This window comes from Pithys albifrons, chromosome 13, assembly GCF_047495875.1.
Source record: "Pithys albifrons albifrons isolate INPA30051 chromosome 13, PitAlb_v1, whole genome shotgun sequence".
Lineage (NCBI taxonomy): Eukaryota > Metazoa > Chordata > Aves > Passeriformes > Thamnophilidae > Pithys > Pithys albifrons.
In genome coordinates, this window is record NC_092470.1 from 5,390,164 (window position 1) to 5,413,647 (window position 23,484).

A 23,484-nucleotide genomic window follows, 5' to 3' on the forward strand; every position below is an offset into this window, starting at 1 on the left:
TCCTCCTCTTCCTCACCTGAACCTGCCAGACACACTGCACCGGGTGAGAGGAGCCCTCAGGCTTCACAGCTGCCTCGATGTTGAGGCTGGTTTGGTGTTCTGAGCTGCCTCCAGTGGGTGTGTGCAGAGAATTGGGTGCAGAGATCCGAGCTGGGGTCCTGGATGCAGGATAATTACATTAGTCTGGCAACTTGCCCTTGCTGATTAGCCCCCCCCTCCACTTCCCCTCAAGCCCAGCTAATTAACCCAAGCACAGCCCTGTACTGAAGCTGCATTAATTCTTGTGGCTCCAGGGCTGGCTTAGCCAGGGCTGCCTCAGGGACAGCACGGCACAGATACATGGAGCAAACTCCTGTCAGCTGCTCTGAGACTGGAGCTGGGCAGAGACTGCCAGAATTCCCACCCCTGCCCTGCCACAAAGCTGTCAGTGGGAAACTTCATTACCAGTCTGGGCAGGATTTGAAGGGACATTCCCAAGAGGATTGGTCACCAATGCCTGTAGGTTCCCAGGTGGCATTCTCACATTCCTAGAGTTCAGAGGGGTTCTGTAGAAGTCCCCTCCTGAGTACCATCCATTCTGATGTCAGGAAGGGTGCAAAGCCCCAGTACCCTGCTGGTAATGTGTGTGAAGGAGAGGGCAGGGAGTGTGCAGCACTTCAGAAATTAAAGGTGTTTGGAAAACTTAATCAAATGCAAAGTGTAATCAAATTTCCTAATTGGAAAAAGCTTGGAGAGCCTTTGCTTCATCCTGTCATGACTGCCCTGGTTGTGTTACCTCAGTCTGTGCAGAGGTGGCCTGAGAATTGTCATGTCCCGTGTTGCTGTCAATCAAAGCATCTGGGCTTGATAACAAGGCTTATAAATGATGTACTCTATTGATTGTGTCTCTAAGCCTCTGATGTGCCTGGGCCTGGAGTCTCAGCACTGCCTCAGGGTATTTTATTCTGTAATCAGGGTTTTTTCACTGGTTTGCAGAGTCAGTATGTAAGAATGTAAGAAATAGGCAGTGGGGTGTTTTGAATAATGAGTTTTCGACTCAGCCAGAAAATCAGAAATTTGTGTCAAGTGTTTAAAGGTTATTCAGTTCTTTTCATGAAAGAATCCTGGGCCAGTTATGGAAATGTTTTCTGAATGAAAACCTAATGGTTTCTTTTAAAAATGAATTGCAGTGCAAATTGCCTTAACAAAGCCGGGGTGGAGTAGTTTTTGTTCTTGCAGAGGAATACTTCACTGGTGAACTTGAGCTTGGTTTGCCCATGTGTTACTAAGAGAAGCCCTATTTTGAAGTAGTAGAACATCTCAGTTTGCTGTGTCAGGTGCTGCAGATACAGCTCAGATTTTGACATTACTTTGTGAGTTGGAGTCAGACAAACAGTTCTGTTGTGTGAGCCCCTTGGTGGGAGCCTGCTCTGAGCAGTGTCTGTGCACGCACAGGGGCTGCCTGTGTTGTCATGGAAAGGGAAGTGTTCTTGCCTCAGCAGTCCTTGGATCCCAGTGTGGGATTTCAAACTTCATTATCAGTTTTGTAATTCATTTTGGCACTTGAACTGTAAATAAATAAATAAACTGCTCACCATGGAAGCGCGAAGCCTCCCCGCCGAGCCGTCTCTCCTGGCAGAAGCTGCTCCCAGCAATCCACATTTCCAATTGCACACACTCACTGTTCCCTTTTCCCCATCTCCAGCCCTTGTCTGGTGGCAGGTTTTACCTCACCTCCCTCTTTCTGCTCTTCTGATGAAAGTACTGTCAGTCCCTTTCCCACACCACACTCCAGGTATGTGGATTCAGTGGCATGACCTGACATCCAAAATATCCTGTGATCTGAGTTTTGAGGGACTGATTGACCAGGTTCAAAAGTGCCCTGTGCTGGACTAGTGACTTACCTCTCAAACCCAGCAAGATCTTCTCCTCAGGTGCTGCTCCCAGGCTGGAGGTATCCAGGGAAAACAGGCTTTTTCCATAGCCAGGATGAGCAGGTCTGTACATGGTACATTCACCATTGCACCACTTTCCTGGGATGCACAGGATCAGACCTTTTGCCTGAGCACCTGTAAGAGCAGACAAAGAGGGCATTGCCCACAGCATTTCATGCAGAGAGTTCTGTCCCAGAGCTCTTGGACCTGCTCCCCTCAGAACCCTGCAGGGAGCAGACACTTGCATTGCTGGCAGCAAAGGTGCCTGAGGTAAACAAGGGTTTCATCAGGCTCACTAGTGACCCTACCCAGTCTGTTGCCACCTCCCAGCCCATAAATGGGATTATCTGAAGCACAATCCTTGCCTGAACAGGTGCTGGTGAACAGCACTGGGAGTAATGAATGCTGGATAGAAAGTGGGGAACCAGTTCTGGGAATTTTCTGCTGGCGTCCATGGGCTTTGTACCACAGTGAGGGGTGAGGAGCCTGAGTGCAGGTGAGGTGGTTTCTGAAGGGAACAGGCAGGAGGGGTGAGATGTCCCAGGTTTGTCAGCAGGTGACATGCAGCACAGAATCATAGGATTTATTGGGTTGGAAAAGACCCCCAAGATCATCAAGTCCAACCCTTGGGCCAACTCCAGTCCCTTTACCAGATCATGGCACTCAGTGCCACGGCCAAGCTCAATTGAAAAACCTCCAGGGATGGGGAATCCACCCCCTCTCTGGGCAGCCCATTCCAATGCCTGAGCACTGAAAAGTCGTCTTCTGGTGGCCAGGTGAGTGAGTGCCCTGGTACAGAGGTTAACCCAGTCTTTGGAGGAGCTCAGAGCCAGGACATCACAGAAAGCTTTTGCAGAATGGAGGTAGTTAACAAATTGCTTCCAAAGCTGAAGAGTAGAGAGATTTGGTTTAAATTTAGCTCATTAATCAAAAAGCAAGAGTAGCACTGATAGTTTTAGTGCTGTGCTCAGTGTGGTCTGAGCTGTTCTGGTTGAACTGGTGTTGAAATAACCACTGGTTCCTGAACAACCTGCTGCAATTTACCTGTACCAGACTCTGATCCCCCCCAGTTTCTCCCATGCAGCCACCCCAGCTGTCCTCCCCTCCCACAGGCTCAGCATAAGCTGTCTTAGCCTGCACCAGTTACAGATCTCTGCAGAATTTCAGGAAGAAGGAAGAGAAAAAATTATAAAAGTGAGTAAAAAATTATAAAACCAGCAAAGATCACAACAGAAGTGTCAGTGTGACTGTAGTGTGTTAACAGAACTTCTCTTCCCTTAAACACTCACTGCTGGAGTCCTCCTGTGACTGCAGGAGAATGGGTGTCTCGATCATTTTGAGTAAGATGTGGAATAAATCCTGAGGATGGGAATGTGAATGGCTTAAGAGACAAAAAGGACCCCAGAACTCAGGATTTATTTGGTCTTGATGATTACCTAATGCTGGGGAGCTGCACTGTTTTACTCCTAATCAGAGGTCAGGGAAAATAAAATGGAGATGGATCTGTGTCCCATCCAGACCCTCCATGTGGTGGATCCCACAACTCCATCTTTCTCCTCATGAAGCACTAAATCCACTTGGGAGAGTCCCAGCATTGGACAGAGGGGCTTCTTGTGGCTCTTAATCCGCTTTCCCAGGATATGTCCTGCCAGTGTGGGGAATTCTGTCAGGACATTATAATCTTTCCCTGAACTGAACATGCACTGCCCTGCTGGAGCCTCCTTTTCCTTGCACAAGTGCATCATCCCTTGGTGACTTCCATGGAGTCCAGATGTGGAGACTGACATTGAAATTAAACCCGATCCCACAGTGAGTTCATCTATTTCTAGAAGGATGCCAACAGTATCATAGGACCACGGAATCTCCCGAGCCAGAAGGATCCCACAAGGATCATCCAACTCCTGGCCCTGCACAGGACACCTCAAGAGTCACACCATGTGCCTGAACCAGAACTAGGGCAAGGAAATAGTTGAGCATCTTCAGCCAGTGATTTATTCCTGTCAGAGAGAGGATTCATGACAGAGATTGAGGGCATGGAAGGAGTTAAAAATAATATTTAGTTGCCTTTGGACTGTGAGTGATCTGAGCTTTGGTGGAAGGGGAGGGGAGTGGTGAGGCAATGAGGGAAAGTGGCCTGTTTTAGAAGCAAAACACTCAGCTAAATGGTTTCCTTTTGATATATTAATACCTCCTTCGAGGGCTTATTTGAGGAAAAACAGACTTAAGAAAATGAGCTGGGATTTAAATGGACTTGATTGTCTTCAAAGAGATTTAAATAATTCCTAAATGAGTCTTTTTAGTTGAACTCAGAGAGGCCACTAATCTCTGAGCACAGGTCAGGCTGAGGACATGGAGACAAGTGCGAGACTGAGCAGACAAGCACGAGGGAGGAAGGAGGTGAAAGGGACTGGGGGAGGGCCTGGCCACATCTGAAAGGCACAGAAAGGGGCATGGGTGGCCTCAGAGAGTGCCAGATGTGCATGGTGCCATGTACTTGACCCTGCAGGAGCGGGGCCTTCACCCTGGCTGAGCAGCTCCAAGGAAAGGGGGAAAAGCCCACATGAATCTTCAGTTTATCAACAGAAAAAAGGACTGATGCTTTCATTTCTGAGCATCTCTGCTGGCTCCAACTCTACACAAAGGAGTTCAGGGCCCCCAGACCCTCCAGCTGGCTGGGTGAGAGGAGGGAGCACTAGCAAAGGCAGCAGAGACAAGATACCTACCTATTGTTAACGATGACAGAGAAAGATGGTTTCTTATTTTACAGTTTTCTTTTATAACCATGATTTTAATTTCTAATCAGAAGCAGCACCTTTATTTCTGGTGAAGTAAATTTGTCCTGTTTTCCCTCTGAGCCTTATCTGGGGACAGTGGTGGCAGGAGAATCTGACAAGCCCCAGGGACATTGCAGAGCAGTAATTTATTGCTCTTTGTTACAAAGCAATAAATCCATGTACAGTAGCGAAAAAGCAGAGTCTGAGTCTCCCCATCCAACCTGTGCTTGTGAATTTGAGAAGTATGGGGGTGTTCTTCCCAAGAAGCAAAGGCCAGTTGAAGATGGATAGCAAGGGCTTGTGATGGAGAGAAGAGGGGTAGGGGCAGGGAGGTGGCAGCACTGATGAGAGGCACCTTGTGTCAATGCTCCAATTCAAGGCACAGGACTAAAACTGAGGGTATAAAGTGATAATTTTGGTAAATAATTTTTTCAACAAAAATGCAGCATTAAAGCAAGTAGAACTTTCTGTAGATTCAAGACAAATTTTTAAAACCTGAGTCAGCAAAAGCTAATGCCTAATGAATTCCCTTTCCATGGTGCGTGTCCTGCTTGTCTCATGCCTGGTTTGCCAGGCCCCATGGATGTCTCACTCTGCAGTGCATCTCCAGTGGCAGCTGAGCCAAACTTTCTGCATTCACCAGCATAACCTGCAAGGTTCTCACAGGGCTCAGGCCCACATGTGAGACCCTGGTTTCTGCTCCCTTTCCCTGTCCCTCTCCCTCCCAGGATCCAGCATATTCTGACCTGGCACAGCATTCTGCCCGTCCCTGCAGAACCCCAGCAATCCAGTAATGAAGTGCAGGGTTCATTGCCAGTGCTCTGCCCAGGGTGACTCGCTTGACCTTGATCAGGCTGGAGGGATCATGAATATTTACAGTCAGCTCCTCTGCTTTGGAAATGCCAGGAAAGCCCCAGTATCCCCTCTGCCACCTTGGCTTCCTGGAGCAGTTCCTCCCCTCCGTGGTGCAGATGGAGCTGTTGGCACGCGAGGCAGGGCCAGCACGGGCTGTACCAGAGCAGCAAAGGGGGTGTGCAGGAGCGGCTGCAACCAGCACAGCCTCAGCAAATAGGCTCTTCAGCTGCACTAGAGGGACATCCAGGGATGGATTTAGCAGGGAAAAGAGAGAAAGGAGGGATGGAGAAGGGGCAACACAGTCTTTTTGTCAGGTCAGGATCATGCTCTCTACTCCTACCAGTGAGAGGGAGCGTGACCACTGCAGTGCACACACCTTGTCCCTGCAGCACTTTCAGGGTATGAGGACCCACTTACAGCCCTGTGCTCCTGAGGAAGTGTCATTTATTCTTAGAAAACACTCTGCTCTGGCATCAGTCAGAGCCTGCCCTGTCCCTCTAACACAATGGAAACCCAAACCATTAAAAAATGTGGACAGGTTAGACAGCAGGAGTGCATGGAGCAACAGGAGCCAGGAAAAGTGAAGGAAATCAGGACCTGTGCAGCCCTAGATGGGAAGGCAAAGGTGCCATCATGGCAGGGCAGACACAGAGGGGAGGAACAGCAGGCCACAGGTACTGCAGCTTCAACCAGGTAATGCAGATCTTGGTCCTGTGTGTCCTTCAGTTTGTCTGTGACTGCTCACCCAGGGCAGGTGTGTTCTGTTACTTCCTGTGGCCCCTGGTATGGAGAGTCCTGTGCTCACTGAGGCCTTGAGGTGCTGCAAGTCTCTGCCAGGTCACACACCCTGGCCACCACTCTGCTGTGTGCTGTGGAAAACCTGTGGGAGCACAATGTGCTTTCCTTGCTCTCATCCTGCACGGGGATTGGACAGTCTTTGCTCAGCGCTGTTTCCTGAGAGGAGATTCCCAGCTGAGCACTCCCTACTCAGCTCTGCTCCCAGGAACCTGGGCTGGTCAGCACCGAGGGAGTCAGGACTCATCTCCACAGGGTAACTGGCTGAGGATAAGTTTAAAAGTTAAAACATGGGGCTGTCATTTGGGGAATACAACAACCAAGCCTAAAGACTCGCCGTGGGGTGGAAGAGTTGTTCTCTCCTGCACCAGAATTACCTTCCTGGGCCTGGCTTGGCATGAAGGGAGCAGATGTGGGGATGGTCTAGCACGTGGTGCCCATGAGCAGGCACCATGTGTTGCATGTCCTGGTAATTCCTGCTCTTTCTCTCTCCCCTGCACAGTACAAACAAGTGGAACAGTACATGTCCTTTCACAAGCTGCCGGCGGACATGCGGCAGCGCATCCACGATTACTACGAGCACCGGTACCAGGGGAAGATGTTTGATGAGGAGAGCATCCTGGGAGAGCTGAGCGAGCCCCTCCGAGAGGTGAGCGGGGCAGGGAGGGGGCACTGCATGGTCCTGGCACCTTGGGCAGCTGTGCAGCTCCTGGGGCAGTGTCTCAGCAAGCTCTGTGTTTCTCTAAAACTCTGCATGGTGTGCCGGCCTCATCTGTGCCCCGTCTACTGCCTGTGACAGCAGGCAGAGTCAAAGGAAGGAGGAGCCTTCTAGCAGGGCCCACAAATCAAAGGGGTCTTTACAGAAGCCCCCCTCCCCAGCTGAAGCCTAGGAATGCAGGTTCTCCCTGGTATGTCACCCACAAGCTCTAGAAGGTGTTGTCCTTCTGTATTCCTCCCCCTGTAATGTGCCTTCACAGGAGAGAGAAGAGCTGAGGAAATGTCAGCCATGTTTTAAAACTAGTTTTGCTGAAGTCTCAAAGGTCAACCCTCTAAAACCCCCAGTGAGGACAAGACAGATGCTCTTCCCTGTGTGCCTGGGGAGTGCTGTGCTGAGGTGATTTACTCAGTATCACTTTCTGCCACTCTCTGGGTCTGAGCTGACACACACAGAGCAGCTCCTGTGCTGTCACACCCCCTGAGTGACACCGAGCCACAGGAGAGGCACAGCCCGTCTGCTGTGTGACAGCTGAACAGCTGAGCTGGGGTTTCTTCAGCCAAGGCTGATGATCCAACCCATGCCCCAGTGACTGGTGGCTCCTCTCCCTCCCCTCTCCTGACACTGTCCCAATCTGCCGGGGATAATTCTTTCTCCAAGCGCATCGGCACATTTGTGCAGTTTAATATCTCACTGACAAGCAAGGGCAGCAGAGAACGTGGAACTGCCAGGGTGAGTTATGACACCTTCCCAGAGAGGAACCCTGGGCTTTCTCATGCAGCATTTCACCAGTGCTCTCCACCTCTCACAGTCCAAGGTTTCCTGTGGAAAGAGGAACACTGTGTGTGTTGGGGAGGTTGGGAGTGCTGTCCCTGCTCAGAGAGGAGGCACAGGGCTGAAGGCAGTGGAGCAGGGTGTGGAGCTGCCAGCTCCAGCTCTGAGCATCCACAGCCCCTTCCAGCCTGCAATGGGGGAGCCACACCAAGGGAACGGCATTTTTTTCCCCCACTTTATAATGCACAGGTCAGGTGGGGGATCTGCATGACTAAACATACATGTGTCTTATCTGTTCCCTGTCCCATCTTTTCTCCCCCTCCCCCCCCCCCCTCCCTCCCTCTCTCGTTGGCATCACTCCACGGTCAGGAAATCATCAACTTCAACTGCCGGAAGCTGGTTGCCTCCATGCCGCTGTTTGCCAACGCAGACCCCAACTTTGTGACGTCCATGCTGACCAAGCTGCGGTTCGAGGTGTTCCAGCCAGGTGATTACATCATCCGGGAGGGCACCATCGGCAAGAAGATGTACTTCATCCAGCACGGCGTGGTCAGCGTCCTCACCAAGGGCAACAAGGAGACCAAGCTGGCTGATGGATCCTACTTTGGAGGTGCGACACCCGTTGCTGTTCTCACACATTCCCTGAATTGTCCTGGACACACAGGGGTGGCACCACGTGGAACTGGTAGCCCAGGCACCTCCTCCTCCTCCATCTCTGCTCACCTCACCTGCCTTGCAGCTTCCTACAGAGGAAATGGTGCAGTGGGATGTGACTGGGACCCGTGGGCACTGCAGGAGTTTAGATAATAAATACCAACTAAACAAAAAAGGGAGGTTTGTTCTTGCAGGTTCATTTGCTTTTGCCCCCAAATACTGACAGATCAGTGAAGCTGAGAACCTAAAGGTAAAAAATGGCCCATTCTCGAATCTGCAGGCACATTTATAGTATCCTAGTCCTGCTGTCTGGCATCTACTACACGAGGTGCTGGATAAACATAATGGAGGAAAAAACATAGTCCATCATCTCCCCAGCCTGTGGCTCAGCAAAATGTCATGAAGTTCAGCAGGCAGGCAAAATGTGTCAGCAGCAGAGTTCTGGGACTAGCATGAGGTCAGAAAGATGCAGGGTATTGCTCTTATAAGTAACATAAAGCCCCTTCTCCTGTCAGAGCCCTGTGGAGAGCTCAGACAGCTGGAGAGAGGCAGTAGATGAATGTTTTGGTACAAGGGCTGAACGTGCCACCATTAATGAATTGCTAAGAGGAGGAGAATCAAACCTGCCTTCCCTTCTGTGAGGCTTTTTCTCTTAAAAAATCCCTATCATGCATTGCCCACACTCCTATTACTCTTAGTTCCCATGGAACAACCTGTCTGCACCTACCTGGAGTACAAGGATTTTGCACGCCTCTAGCAAGCTGGGATTTGGAGTTACAGGGTTGGAGCCAGGATACCCTGACTGACAGACTGGATTGAAATTGCCTGTGGCATTCCATGTGTTTTAGATACCACACACACAACTCTTTGGGGTAGACTTAGCGTGAATGCCAAGAGTGTTGCTGGTGGATTCACACCCAACATACACAGAGAGCAGAGCGCTGTCAGGCTTTAGGTCACACCAGCTGTCTTGAAGTGCCTGTCTAAGCTGCCCATACTCTCTGTAAGAAGTGGAAAAGCAGGATTTGGGAGCTCTCTGTTGAGTGTTTGAGGAGTTATGGTTGAGTCAAGGGCTTTCTGTTCTGTAACAGCTGAGCATCCTCCGAGAAGGGGGTGACTGCAGTGTAAATACTCCAGGAGCTGATAGGTGCCATTAATGTAGCTTTCCCTGACATTCTAAGATTGTGGTATATCCACAAAAATCTTTGAAAATTGTGAAAAGACAAATGTTCCAGGTGTGCAGATCAAAATTACACCCAGGCACCAAAGGCACAGGTCAGCACAGAGCCTTTACTACAAATCTAGAGAGAATTAGCTTCAGTGAGAGCACGGCTTGACCTTGTGCCCCCAGTGCCCACGAGGAGCTGGAGAAAGACAGTTCCTCCAGCCAGAATGCACAAATGGTATCTTTGATAACCCACCATAACAAAACTTGTCTGGCTAATTAGATCAGCAGAATCCCCGAGGTGCACTTGTGTGCAGCAGCTGCCACAACCGAGCCCCTGGTATTTGGAAATGTTCGTGCACAGGCAGAGCATCAGCACTGACCCTGTTTTCAGTGGGGGGGAGGTGGAGCCCAGCTGGAGAGGAGGCTGGGTGTGAGGCTCCCTGCAGGGTGGGGGTGCCTGTCCCATGTCCCCTGTGCCCTGTGCCCTGTCCCTGTCCCTGTCCCTGTCCCAGCCCTGTTGTCCTTGCAGAGATCTGCCTGCTGACGCGGGGCCGGCGCACGGCCAGCGTGCGCGCCGACACCTACTGCCGCCTCTACTCCCTGTCCGTGGACAACTTCAACGAGGTGCTGGAGGAGTACCCCATGATGCGCAGGGCCTTTGAGACCGTGGCACTGGACAGGCTGGACAGGATTGGTGAGTAGAGCTGTGAGTCTCCTTATTTACCTGCTGCCTTGGCAACCCATCCATTGCCAGGCTGGGTCCTTCGTTCCTTTGATGGAGTTGTGAACCAAAGGAGTTCCCAGCCTGTCTCTCCCTGTCTGACTTCAGCTCCCTCAAGATGCCCCATAATCTAAACCTACTGAGGGTAAGTTTAGATTAGTTATTAGGAAGAAATTGTTCCCTGTGAGGGTGGGCAGGCCCTGGTGCAGATTGCCCAGAGAAGCTGTGGCTGTGGACTGGATGAGCTTTAAGGTCCCTTTGAAACCCAAACCACTGTGATTCTACAATTGTTTCAGCTCATAGTGACCCATCCCAGGATGCTCTCTGACCTGTGCTGAAAATATCCTAGTGTAGCTGCAGAAGACTGGGATAAAATTCCTTGGCATTTAACACAGGGAGATTAAGTGACTTATGCAAGATCATGCAAGAAGGCTGCAGAGCTGAGAACTGAGCATTTTGGACTCCCAGTCTAAGTTCTTTATCTTACTGTACATCTCTCATTATCCATCTCTGCTTTCCAAATGGAAAAGGTCAGTGGAGGTCTGAGTACAATGCAGAAGGTGAGGAGGATAGTGGGGTGAGGGGGGTAGGGAATAACCTGGCATCCCACCAAGGGGTGCAGTGCCTCTGGGGCTTTTCCTGCCAGGAACATTGTATTCTGTGCATCTCATTACCTGCTGCAGATCAGAAAGTGTGACCCCTGAGGAAAAGGTTCTGGGCTAAATATGTAATTTGGCAAAGCCCCCTCCAATGAGTCCCTGATGTAAGTGGCAATAGGCCCATCACTTGGGTTGTTTAAATTAGATGGTAAAAGCCCGGAGAAAATGTAATGTCAGGCACATCCAGGGATGGGCCAGCTTGGCTTTATCTCAAATTCTTTAGCTCTGGGTTGTCAGTGCTGCTCAGCTTCCCAGCCTGATCTTTCTGGGACTGTGGATACAGGTGGCCAGGGTGTCCTGTGCTTCTTGCCTTTTGCTGTGTCTGCTGCACATGGAACTGAAATTCATGGACAATTCTGAACCATCATGAAGAGCCTCACATGCTTCTTCCTCAGGGAGAAATTCCCTTCCACAGGCAGCTGCAAAATGTCAGCATAAGGTCAGAAGGTGACACAGAGTAACTGGAATAACAGGCCCATTGGTACAGAGCCCTGGCATTGCCCCCCTTGCTCTTGCCATTCCTGACCTGAAACAACATCAGTCCCTATGCCATTGAAAATCCTGCTGCTGTTCTTGTTTCCTTGGCAATCAAACTGGAGAGCTGCCTGTTCTCTCAACCTTACACCTCAACTATTGCAAAATAGCATCTCCATAACCCTTCCAACCCAGTGGTGCCCAGCATAGTTTGACTGGAATTGCCCCAAGGAGCCTAAGGGAGTTCTGGGCACCCTTCTGAATCTGGCAGGACCCTGGAAATCCCTGTCTTTATAAATAAGGCATTTCTTCACTTCCCCTGGAATGTGCCCTGTGCAGACAGAGCAGGGCAGTAGCACAGTAACAGCATGTGACTTTTGAAGGAATTCAAAGTTACTGCATTCTGCTGAGACTCTGGGAAAGTAGAAGGATTATCCTGGAGGACTGAAGGGAAGGAACAGCAGTTCTTGAAGCCAGGTATGAACAGAAGCAGGATAATGTTTTTGGTTCCTGTCACGTTCTGCTCAGGATCTGTATGCAAGATGGAAGCAAATGAGTTTCTTTCCAAGTCAGTGGTGCATCCACTGACTTCCTTCTGCCCAGGTGACAACATGTCCTTGGGAATTCCAAGCCACAGTGAAGTGGTTCAGAGGGCTCTGTCACTATTCTGGTACCATGGTAAGATCCATCCAGTATTCCCCCTCTGCAGTGAGGAATCAAAAGAGCAGGGAGGAAAATCTCACTCCATCCAGTCCCAGTGACTGCAGAGATGTTTGGGATTCCCTGCTGATGGAGGGTTTGGAAAGCACAGTCTAAGCTTGTCGAGGTAGCAGGACAGGCAGGTGAGCACCAGGACAGGGCTGGCTGGCCAGCGGTGGGATGAGGCATTCCCTTAGCAGGGCAAAAGCAGTTGGGAAGCCTGTGGGTGGGCAGAAGGGAGGAGAGGGGCTGGTGCCCCTGATCTGTGACCCCATGGCTTCCTGCAGTCATGGAGAGCACAGTCCCAGGGGGCTGTGAGCCACACTGACCCCTCTGTGTTGGTGTTGGCACCTGCCTGTGCCTGGCTGGGGAGGAGCTCCCCAGGTGTTCTGTACTTGTAGAGCTCTTCAAAGACTGGAAGGGATTAGTCTGCATGAATTGACTAAGGCTGGAATTCTACAAAGATTTGTAGCCCTGCTGAAGTCTGAGTAACTTCAGACTCTAAAAACTTGTCAACCTGCAGAATATCACACGCTTAACGCTCCACGGGCTCAGGGTTGGAAGACTGACACTCAGAGAAATTAGGCTGATCACTGATTAATGGTCATTTTACCACTGATAAAATGATAGCCTCTCATTCTTGTCCAAGCTGTAAAATTCTTTATAGGAGTTGTGTGTGGAAATGGTTCTATTTCTCCAGTGAGTAATTCTTTGTCTGACAGCATTTGTGAATCGTCCCAGTTTGTGATGTCTCCGTTACGTAAGTCACATCATCCTGTTCCTGACTGCCTTTGAAACTGGCTTTCAGTGACCATTGAAGCTTAAAATTAGATTTTCACAAGTATTTGCACTTGTAAAACACAACCACTTAAATGTTCATTGAAAGTAAATCCAGCACGGGCTGTGAATATTGTCAAATCAAAGTTCACTGATGCATTCACAAAATATCGGGGGACAATTATTTTCCACTGTTCAATGTGCTGTAATAAGTGCCATAAATGCCTGTCATTAGGTTCTCACCATCCCTGCCAAGGTCACTGGTGAGAGCTGAATGCATCCTTAAAGCCAGAGGAAGCTGGTTTTTCATTTTCATCAGGAATTTTTTGCCACATAGTTTAGAATGCTTATATTTTGAATGACACTTGCAAATGTTTGGTTACAAGGATGCCAGTTAGCTCAGGATTAAAGATGCCTCGTGTTTCCTCCAGGCATTGCAGATGCTAAAAAAACAAAGAAAAGCCAATCCAATCTCTAAATATAATTTATGGTATTATTGCAGTATGAGAGTGTCTGTTCAAGATACTACAGTGGTAGAAATTTTAAAAGCTTTGTCACATAAACAAGCCACAAAAATAGCTGTCCCCAAACTTTCTGACTGCCAGCTCGTGATCCCACTTCTGCAGTTGCAATCCTGTTGGGTTTGCAGCCCTGCCTGTCCAATCCTGACTAATCCTCTGGGATCTGCTGCCTGCGAGGCCGGGCTGGCCTGTGTGAGTGGAGGTGAGCTGGGGATGAGAGGAGCTGGGCTCACTGCCAAGCTCTGCCACGGATTCCCTGTTTGTCCTTGTCCTGCCTTTGCTCCGTGCCTCAGCTCCTCGTCACTTCTGCAGGGAAGGCAGTGCTGTGCAGGTGGAGCTCAGGATGTTTCACAGCTGCTCCCTCGGGGCAGCTGCTGGCCAGGATCATGGCAATGAATGGAATGGGGTGGAGTGTGTACAAATAAACCCGTGTGTGCTCAGCAGCAGCTCCACACTGCTCCCAAAGCTGTTCCTGCACACAGGTGAGTAACCCCCAAAGAGCTGTGCACAGGAGAGGAACAGCATTATTTATATATATACACACACATCTTTTTGGGGCTGCTGATACAGGCACAGGTGATGGAAGGCTAAAAGTTCCTGTGGCCCAGGTAGGCAGTGGGAGGGGGTGTGTGCTTTGGCAGAAGGCTTTAGTTCAGCATCCCATTGGACTCTGCCCAGCCCTTTCCAGAGGTGGAATGTTGTTATCCATGTCCTGACTAAGTGACTAAGTGAGGGGAGCAGTGGCTGGCGAGAGGCAACACAGGTTCTGTCCTCTCTCCTCACCTGAATAACCACAAACATTAATGTCTGTGAGGAATCAAAGTTCAGATGCCACTGTGGGTATTTCTCTGGCTTGAAATGCTCTCCCATCCTTTCCAGCACTTCAACCTACAATGAGCTGAATTTATTCCGCAGAGAGAAAAAGGCTTTTAGAGTGTGATTTGTCTCTCCTAAGGTGGCTGTCCAAGATGGCTTAGTCAGATCCCACCCTGGAAATGTGTCTAGCACAGGGTAAAAGCTTGGACTGAAGCAGGAACCGAATGGTTGAACCTCTTTTTATTTGGAAGCGAAGACCCAGACTCGGAGTATTTTCTGTTTAGCCTCAGGAAAGGTATCAGTAACTCACCAGCCATGAGGGAATGTAAATTACTTCAGCTTAATTAAGGTGAACTGGCAACAACCCTGTTCACCTGAATATGAAGTACCATTTCTCATGCAGCTCCAGAAGGGAAACAAAGCCTAAGACACCCCGAGAGAAGGAACAGTGGGGGAGGTGGTGAGATCTCAGGAGACCTGCCCTTGACTTCATCAATCACTTTGATCTTTGCTACCTGCATCGAAATAAACACCTGCTCAGATAACATTTTACCATTCCAACAGCTTTATAAATAATTTTCAACCCTCTTTTTAATTGCATGTAGTAGGACGTGCTTACCAGTGACACCTCCAGTCTCAGGGGATTTTTCCTGCCTGGAAGGCACTCCAGCAGCTCTCTGCAACCAGCCCACACTGCAAAGCACCCAGCTGACAGAAAACCAGTGCCAGAGTGTCCAGACTGTTCCAGAAAGTGTCCCTGTCACAGCTGTCAGCTCCAGCAGGGCACTGAGATTGAGTGTAAGAGCTTTGGCACTTGTGCCTCTTGAGGAGAAGCACCTTTTCGGCTCCAGTCTCCAGGGATAAGTAGCAGGCAGGACAGGGAGTCACAGCCCCTCTGGAATGACACAGCTCTTCTCCCCTTCATGGATATTCACATTCTACCCAGCTCTGTATATTCAATTTACTTCTCTGCAAAAGTCTGCATGATGGGCATAAATGTGAAGAGTGGGAGGGAAGAGCTCTATTTGTTTTGAATTTTGTTTAACTGTGATGAGATTCATCAGATCACATTATTCACTGTGTGTCATCTGACCTGCAGCAGTTTGGCTGCTTCTGTCTGTTCAAAGAGATACAGGTACCTGTTTGGTTTGTGGAGGAGGAGAAGCAATCAGTGGCAGACCTGAGCTGTACTGGGAGGGAAGACTTCCACTTGGAAACAGGGAATTGTCCATTTTAAATGTACCTTCCGAGTTCAAAGGGCACAGCTTGAGCAAGAGGGAAGTCCAGGATGCAGTGGGTGGGTGTGGGAGAGCTCACACATCCCATGGCCATGGCTTTACATAGCTCTCAGAGAAGTTGATCTGGAGTAGTTTCTAGAGCAGGTTTAAGTGTTCTGAACTCCTTTGAGGATGCTCTTAGGGTTGATCCTGCTGGCTTTGCTGAGCTCTTTTCCAAGAGCTCCTTCAATTCCAGGCAGAAACTTTCCCACAACAGTTCCTGCAGTTCGGTGTGGGTTAACTTACATTTGAGAGAAGGTCAGGCTTGGACAGGGAAAGAGCCCACAGACGGGGAGATAAGAATTATTTGAAATTCCCTGCTCCAGCTGATTTCCCTGTGCACGTGGGCTCTGAGACAGCAGCAAGAGCTGGAGCAGTGAGACCTTCCAGCCAGGACAGTCCCAGAGCAGAGGGGCCTCCCCAGCCAGGGCAGCCCCTTTGCAAAGGGCACTGAGTGTGTCCAGAGTTTCCTGTGATGCCCCTCTGGGGGTGATGGCAGCAGGCTGGATTCCCACAGGACCCCAGCTCAGGCCCCCAGTGAGCCCTGGAAGGGAGGGCAGAGACCCCCTGACAGCTGGGATGTGCTGCCAGCCCCGCCCTGCAACCAGGGGCCCATTGAGGACCAGTCCTGTGAATAATCAGTGACGACCTGCAAGAAGGAGCTGTGTGGTGGGGGCAGCCACTCTGACAGCAGGCCAGGGCATAAGGCAGCCTAATACAGGGAGATTATTTCAAATACATGCAAATTCAGAAAGCAATTTAGTGACCTGAATTCTTAAACTGCAGCCAGTGGGCTTAGAGAGAGAGCTGAAAAGAAAACTGAACAGAAAGTCACAGCTAATTTCCCCTGTGTCTATGCAGAATTTTAACAACAGAAAGCTAATTTTGATTATTTGATAGAAGAATTATTGTTGAGTGGTGGCTCCTTTTATGAAATCACATGAGCCTTTCTCCCTGTTCTTTTGTGTGCTATCTACAGTTGAGGAAAATCTGACTTTGCAGTTCTTAATTAAGGGAGCAACATCTGTTTGCTTCGTTTCCATAATTTTACATACCCCCTTCCACTTCAAAGCACCAGTAACTTTGCTGTGAACATCTTCAAGGCTCTAAATATCTTCCTTTTTTCCCTATATTTAGCCCATTGTTGCAGTGAGGAAAACAGGGAGTTTTTAGACCCCAGAGGGAGTTCTAAAGGAATGGAGGGGAGGTGGTGCATGGGGTGGTTGCAGATGGTTGCTCTGCCAGCTCTGGGCCATTTCAGGAGTTTGTGGTTTCTTTAGGGTGAGGTTTGGGTGGATTGTTTATCTCAGTACCTCAAACTCTGCTCAGCACTTTAATTTCTGTGGGATAAACATCACAGAAGGACAACCTGTCACAGAGATCCCTGATTAGATTGAAAGGGGGCAGAGTCCCTTTACCTTTCTCCTGATGAAGCTTCTCCCTGGCTTAGCAAGAACACAGGACTCCCTGCGGGTGGCTGAGCAGAGCTGGCAGCTGCAGAACCTCATTTCAGCGAGGGTTACACAGAGCAAACTCATCAGCCTTCAGCCCTCTCACTGCTGACTCTCTGCTCTCCCTCTGGGCAGGGGCTGGGACAACAAATCCAGAGCAGGAAAATGAATTTGAGACTGAAGCAGTTTCATAAATAACATGAAGAGGAGGAGGAATAATCTCAGCCCCAATCTCAGAACTACTGGCCCAAGCAAAGTTACTCCCACTCCCTCGTTCCACTGTGGGGTTATGTCTCATGCAGGACCTGAGTCAGACCTGGCAGGGAAGTGTTTGTCTCACCAGGACTCTGCTCTCTGTCTGTTCTCATCTGGTGCTGCTTGGAAGGAGGATTTTCTCCAGAAGCAACTAATAGGACTTACATCATATAAACATCATGTAAATGTTGCAATTCATTGGAATGGTGAAACCAATTATTTTTTCAATTTGCCAAACAATTGCAATTTGGAAAAATGATTTTGAAAAATTCCTCTCCCTCTCAATAACTGAGACAACATTTTCAGTAATTTTCTACAGTGTTCTGGAGGAGAAATTTGATATTTTCTTGGCAAAACAGGCGAGAAAAATTTGCTCTAATGAAACAGTTAATAGATGCAAGCTGGGCTCAGGAAAACAGTAAAGTGTAATGTAATTTCAAAGGAAAAATGAAGTGCTCTGTTTGAAAACTAACAAAAATAATCATTGCAGGTTTTTCACTGGTGTTACATTATCAATTTGACACAAAGTTAAGGGACTTTGATCAAAACATTTCCAGTCAAAATAGTAGGCACCTTTGGAAGACATTAGCATAGTCTCTGCTCAGTGTTCTGCCAAGGAAACCAGAGTCTGGGGAGCATCCTGTGTGCAGTCAGGGGCTCAGGCCATGGGAACAGCAGTCCTGCATCTTTCCAGAGTCCTGGAAACATCCCTGTGCTTCCCATTGGAACCCAGAGCTGTGGGAACACCAGTCCTGCATCCATCCAGAGCCCTGGAAACATCCCTGTGCTTCCCATTGGAACCCAGAGCTGTGGGAACACCAGTCCTGCATCCATCCAACAGCCCTGGAAACATCCCTGTGCTTCCTATCAGAACCCAGGACTGTGCTGGGAATTCCAGGCTGGCCAGGCACACAGAGCAGATCAGCAGCCAAAGCCAGGTGACATGGAACTAAGAGAGTGGGCTGAGGTGTAATGATGGAAAGACAGAGCAGTGGCTGCTGTTGAGCTTTTCAGGAGCTGTTCCTCCTTCCCCTGCCCCAGCCATTCCTCCTGAGCCTGGATGTGTCCAATATCAGGGCAGCAAATGCAGTAATGCAGCTCTTTAGCTCTGAGCTCAGCATGGTGTCCCCATCCACATCCTGACCTTGCACCACAGATTCCCCATGCTGGGATTTGTACCTTCAGCTCCAGAAAGGGAATGATTACAAACCTGCAGCCTGAGCCCCTCGCTAGCTCAGCAGTGCTGGCCACACTCTCCCTTCCCTGCCAGTTGCAGTTAGGCAGGCTGTCTTTTCTCCATGCTCCCTTTCTGTCTAAGCAGCAGTTTGTGAGCCTGCTTGTATGTGATTCCAGCAAAATCCAGGTGGAAATGACTCTGTGTTTGCAGTGAGACCCTCTGCACTGTTCCCTCCCTTTCACTGCAAAAATGCAGTTTAAAGGTGACTTTGGTGCTCCCTCTGGTGTGCCTGGCTGTGGGTACAAGCAGGATCTGTCTGTTTAGGGGCATCCAGTGCTAGTCCAGTCCAGTGTACAACAAAACAGCCATTATATAATATCCTACACATGCACTTCCAGCACAGACAAGCTCTCCGGTCCTTGGAATTACTTAAGCAGCTCAGAACCCTGTTTGCCTTCGGGACCATGTCCTTCCCAGGCTGGTATCTTTCCCTGAGGTGAGAAAAGAAAGCCTTTCTGCCTTGTTTTTTTTTGCTTTGAGGGAGTGATTGGCAGGAAGTGAGACACAGCAGCATCCCATCCCACTACCCTCATCAGACATGTCCCAGTTCAGCTCCAGGACTTTTGTCAGCATTTCAGTGCAGCTCAGCCCTCTGCAACCACCTCTTCCCTTACAAAGTGATAAATGCTTGATTTTGAAAGTCAGAGGAGAGAAAAAACCCTCAGTGTGTTCTTCCAGTGCTTACCTACAATTACAGTCAGATTGCTCCTTCTTTTATTTATGGGCTTGTCTGAAATCAGTGTCTCGGTTCCTGGAATGGAAGGGAATGCTTCCTAACAGTTCCCTTTGTCTGTGAGCTCCCTCATAAACTGCTGTGAAGTCACCTCTGTTCCAGGAGAAGCTGAATACACTCTACTTACCCACTGATGTTTTTCAAGCCTGGTTCTTATTGGTGTTTTCTGTACTTTTCAGGCTTTGCAGCCAGAACTAAACTTGCTTTATCTTTCCGGTGTCACATGTGGCAGTGACTGGTATCTCCCTTGTGCTCCACAGTTTGCCCCTTATTTGTGCAATAATTATTTCAGCTGTTTCTGGTGGTAGATTTGGAACTCAGTGAGTTCAACACTCTACCATTTCAGACTGACATTTTGGGTCACTGGGATCCCAATTCCCCTTCAGAGTGCCATTCCAGTTCTTTCCTGCCAACTGGCTGGACTACAAGGCATGTCCTTAAACTCTTTTATCTGTTACACATTTAAAAGATACATCATGTACTAAAAAACCAAACAGCTGTCTGGATGTCATCTAGATGGACCTCAGGTCATAAAGATGGACATGGACAGGTGAGCAGGGCCAGGTGTGCACACACAGGACATAGACAGGTGAGCAGAGCCAGGTGTGCACACACAGCACATGCAGGGTGGGCTGAACCCTTCATATTCCAACAGCTTCAGCGAACAGGAGTGAGAAGGAGCCCACAGCCAGGTGCTGTCCTCAGTTCAAACTGGCAGGTTTCAGGAGAAAGGACTTGAAAAGACAAGAACAGGGATCTAATCCATACTAATTTAGTAAGAAAATCATTCCAATCAGCATTTGCCAGCTCCTTATAAATCAGTGCTGGCACATTACCAGTCCATGTGCTGTGATGGGAACAGAGATATGGAGGCTGCTATGTCCACACCAGAAACCCCCTCCTTTGGGAAAGCACCTGTGCTCTGGTGACAGGACATAGCCCTGAATGGTCCCCTTCAGCCTGACTGGTTCTGCCCTTCAGGCCAGGAGTGCATCCCTTCAGTGCAGGTGCACTCCTAGGCCAGACAAACTCACTCCACCACATTTTCCAGCTCATTGCAAAGGCAAAGCACTGAGTTAATACTTTGCTGCAGGCTGGGAAGTGCAGCTGCAACATGACATTTCTAGCCTGCAGTTTCCCTAAAGCTGGGACTAGAAGGGCATGGCCAGGTAGGATGGGAGCTGCAGGATGTCTGAGGGTCTTACCCAGGCCAGCAGAGCTTTTCCAGTGCAGAAGGTCATAGAATAGAATCACAGAATCCTTGGGGTTGGAAAAGACCTCCAAGATCATCAAGTCCTTCTGTCTCTTATTCACGGAGAAATTTTCTTTCAACTAAACACACATATTTGACTCCAGAGTGAACCAGTTGCATGAGACAGATGAGGAAGACGTGTAGCTAAAGGAGTGCAGCTGAAGACTTCCCTGGACTTATATTTTTGAGAATTTATTCTCTATTTCTAGTGGAAACTCAGACTGTGAGGTGCAAGATAGGAATCTTCCACATCCATAAGCTTTGCTACCAGTCTGCCACACTTGCCAAAGTGGCTTTACTGCCTAACTAAGGATATGTATCCTGTCAGGCTCAGTTTGTGGAACCTTGAGGTTGTTCATACCACAAAAGCAGAATCTGTGATGTTTGTCATCTTGTTGCTGGAGCAGAGACTGTGCACAGATCCCATGAGGACAGTGCCAACAACTCGAGGGAAGTCTGGCAGGAAGCTTTGAGGAAGCCTCCCATGTTTTGACATCCCAAAATGACTCCTTCTCTCTTCACTTTCTCTACAGGAAAGAAAAACTCCATTCTGCTGCATAAAGTCCAGCATGACCTGAATTCAGGTGTTTTCAACTACCAGGAGAATGAGATCATCCAGCAGATCGTGCAGCACGACAGGGAGATGGCTCACTGTGCTCACAACGTCCAGGCCGCCGCCGCCGCCGCCTCCACGCCCACCCCGGTCATCTGGACTCCCCTGATCCAGGCCCCCCTCCAGGCTGCAGCAGCCACCACGTCGGTGGCCATCGCCCTGACCCACCACCCCCGGCTCCCCACAGCCATCTTCCGACCTCCAGTGTCCGTCCTGGGCTCGCTGGGGCAGCAATCCAACCAGACTCCCAGGCAGCTGAAAAGGTTTCAGTCCCTGATCCCGTCGACCGGCCCCTCTGCCGTTGGCTCTCCCTCCAGTACTCCATCCCAGCTGCACACACCCGGAGCAGAAACCCCCTCGTCCTCCTCCTTCCACATCCAGCAGCTCGCAGGATTCTCGGCCGCCGCCGGCTTAGGCCAGTTCCAGGTGGGATCCCCTCCAGGTGGCTCAAGCCAGCCGGGTTTGAGCAGCACCTCCTCGGTGGGACTGAGCCAGTTCCAAAATGCACCTTCTGGATCACCCCTGGGTGCAGCTCAGCCTGTTCAGCAGCAGCAGCAGCAGCAGCAGCAGCAGCAACAGCAGCAGCAGCAGCAGCAACAGCAGCAGCAGCAGCCACAGCCAGCCCTTTCCAGCAGTGGATTTGGGCACTTCCAGCAAGCCACAACCAGCTCCCCATCAACGTCCCTCACCCAGCTCTCATCAAACTCACCCCCCAGTCTTCTCAACCAGTTCCAGCCCACCACCAAACCACTGCAGGGGGGACAGTTACAGCAGCTCTCGGGCAGTGGGACTCTGGGGGGGATGAACCACTTCCAGCCCCCTCCTTCTTCCAACTCTCCATCCTCCAGCCTAAGCCAGCTGGCACAGGCCTCAGGTGGGCCGTCCCCGGGCCTGTGCCAAACACATCCAAGTGCATTAGGATCTGTAACGGGAACGATAGCCCAGCTCCACCAAGAACGGCCTCCCTTTGCCTCCATGTCTCCACTCCAACAGTCCGGTGTCGCCTCTCCCTGTTACACCCCTTCTGGCCTTAGTCCTCCCAGTCAGAGCCCAGTGGCAACAAGGACTTTGCCGGGCGGCGCTGCCGGGCCGCGGGGCTCGCAGGGCTCGCTGCTGCTGCCGCAGCCTGCCAGCCCTCCTGCTCTGCAGCTGCTGCACACCAAGGCACCGCCGGGACGGCTGCACCAGGACATCAAGCTGATCTCCGCGTCCCAGCCATCGCTGCCCCAAGAGCTGGCGCAGACACTGGGCCACAGCTCTCCTCATTCCTCTAGAGAATCTGTTTCCAGCTTCTCTCCGTTCCCTGGAGGAGGGCCTGGGCTCCTGGGCAAGCCCTGCAGCTCGGTGCCCGGGCGCGTGACTTTGCCACGGCAGATGTCCTCAGGTTCTTTGCCGCACCCGCTGGTGTTCGGCGCCGGCGCTGCTCCCCTGACTGCTGGGGGGCGGAAAGAGTCCATAGTGCTCACAGGGGATCTGGAGCCCGTCAGATCCAAACTGCCCTCCAATTTGTGAGGACTCCTCCCGAGAGCTGGTTATGGCAGCCCTGCAGTTCAGCTCATGAAGCATTTTTTTTTACTTTCCTTCCCCCCCGGCCCCCACACCCACTTTGTTTTCTCCATTTCTTTTGTTTAGGTTTAACTGTGCTTAGAAACAAAGAAAAACACATGAAAAAAAAACAACAAAAAAAAAGAAGATAACCAGGTATTCTTAGAGCTATAGATTTTTGGTCACTTGATTTTATAGAATATTTTAATACATGGAACAAAAGGATATGAGCAAATTTAATCCAACGAGGTAACGCACAGACGAGGCGTGTGCCTGAGCTGGAACACGTGAATGATCAGCCATAGAAGCCACCAAAAAAGGTTTTCCTGTTGAGACAAAGATCCGAGGTTGACGTGGGCTGTAGAAGGGGACATCGGGTCAGGTCTGTAGCTGGTGTTTTGAAGCAGCCCTGGTTGGGCTCGGCTGTGACCCTGGTCCACAGCACCTGGCCCACTGTGAGCTCCAGAAGGTGTCCCTTCCTCCCATGTTCCCTTCTCTGCTCAAGTTGCAGAGGAAGTGAGAAGAGGGGGGAGTTTCATTATTCCAGACCCCTCTAGGGACTTTCCAAGGGCTCAGTTCTGGTTTGGACTCCACCTGAAGAAAATGAAGGTGACCAGGAAGTGGATGAGCCTCACTTCAGATTGTCTCTTTCTTACTCCACTTACGCTCTGGTGGGAACAAGGAGCAATCCCTTGTAAGTCACAAGGAGGGCAGTGATTATCCATCCCCTCTGTATTTTTGCCATGGATGTGGGCAGTGCACACCAGGCAGTGACCTCAGCCTGCAGAACAGCCCAGACTTCAGCC

General features: G+C 50.0%; 1 protein-coding gene across 1 annotated transcript in view; it reads left to right on the forward strand.

The window, feature by feature from the left end:
- HCN4 (hyperpolarization activated cyclic nucleotide gated potassium channel 4) overlaps positions 1–22,645 on the forward strand; it is a 95,675-nt gene extending 73,030 nt beyond the window's left edge. Inside the window, exons 5-8 of the mRNA XM_071568447.1 lie at positions 6,840–6,986; positions 8,196–8,436; positions 10,178–10,342; positions 21,054–22,645. Of these exons, the coding sequence (XP_071424548.1) occupies positions 6,840–6,986; positions 8,196–8,436; positions 10,178–10,342; positions 21,054–22,645 (2,145 nt within the window). The remainder of the gene's footprint in view (positions 1–6,839; positions 6,987–8,195; positions 8,437–10,177; positions 10,343–21,053) is intronic.
- The last annotated feature ends 839 nt before the right edge of the window (positions 22,646–23,484 follow it).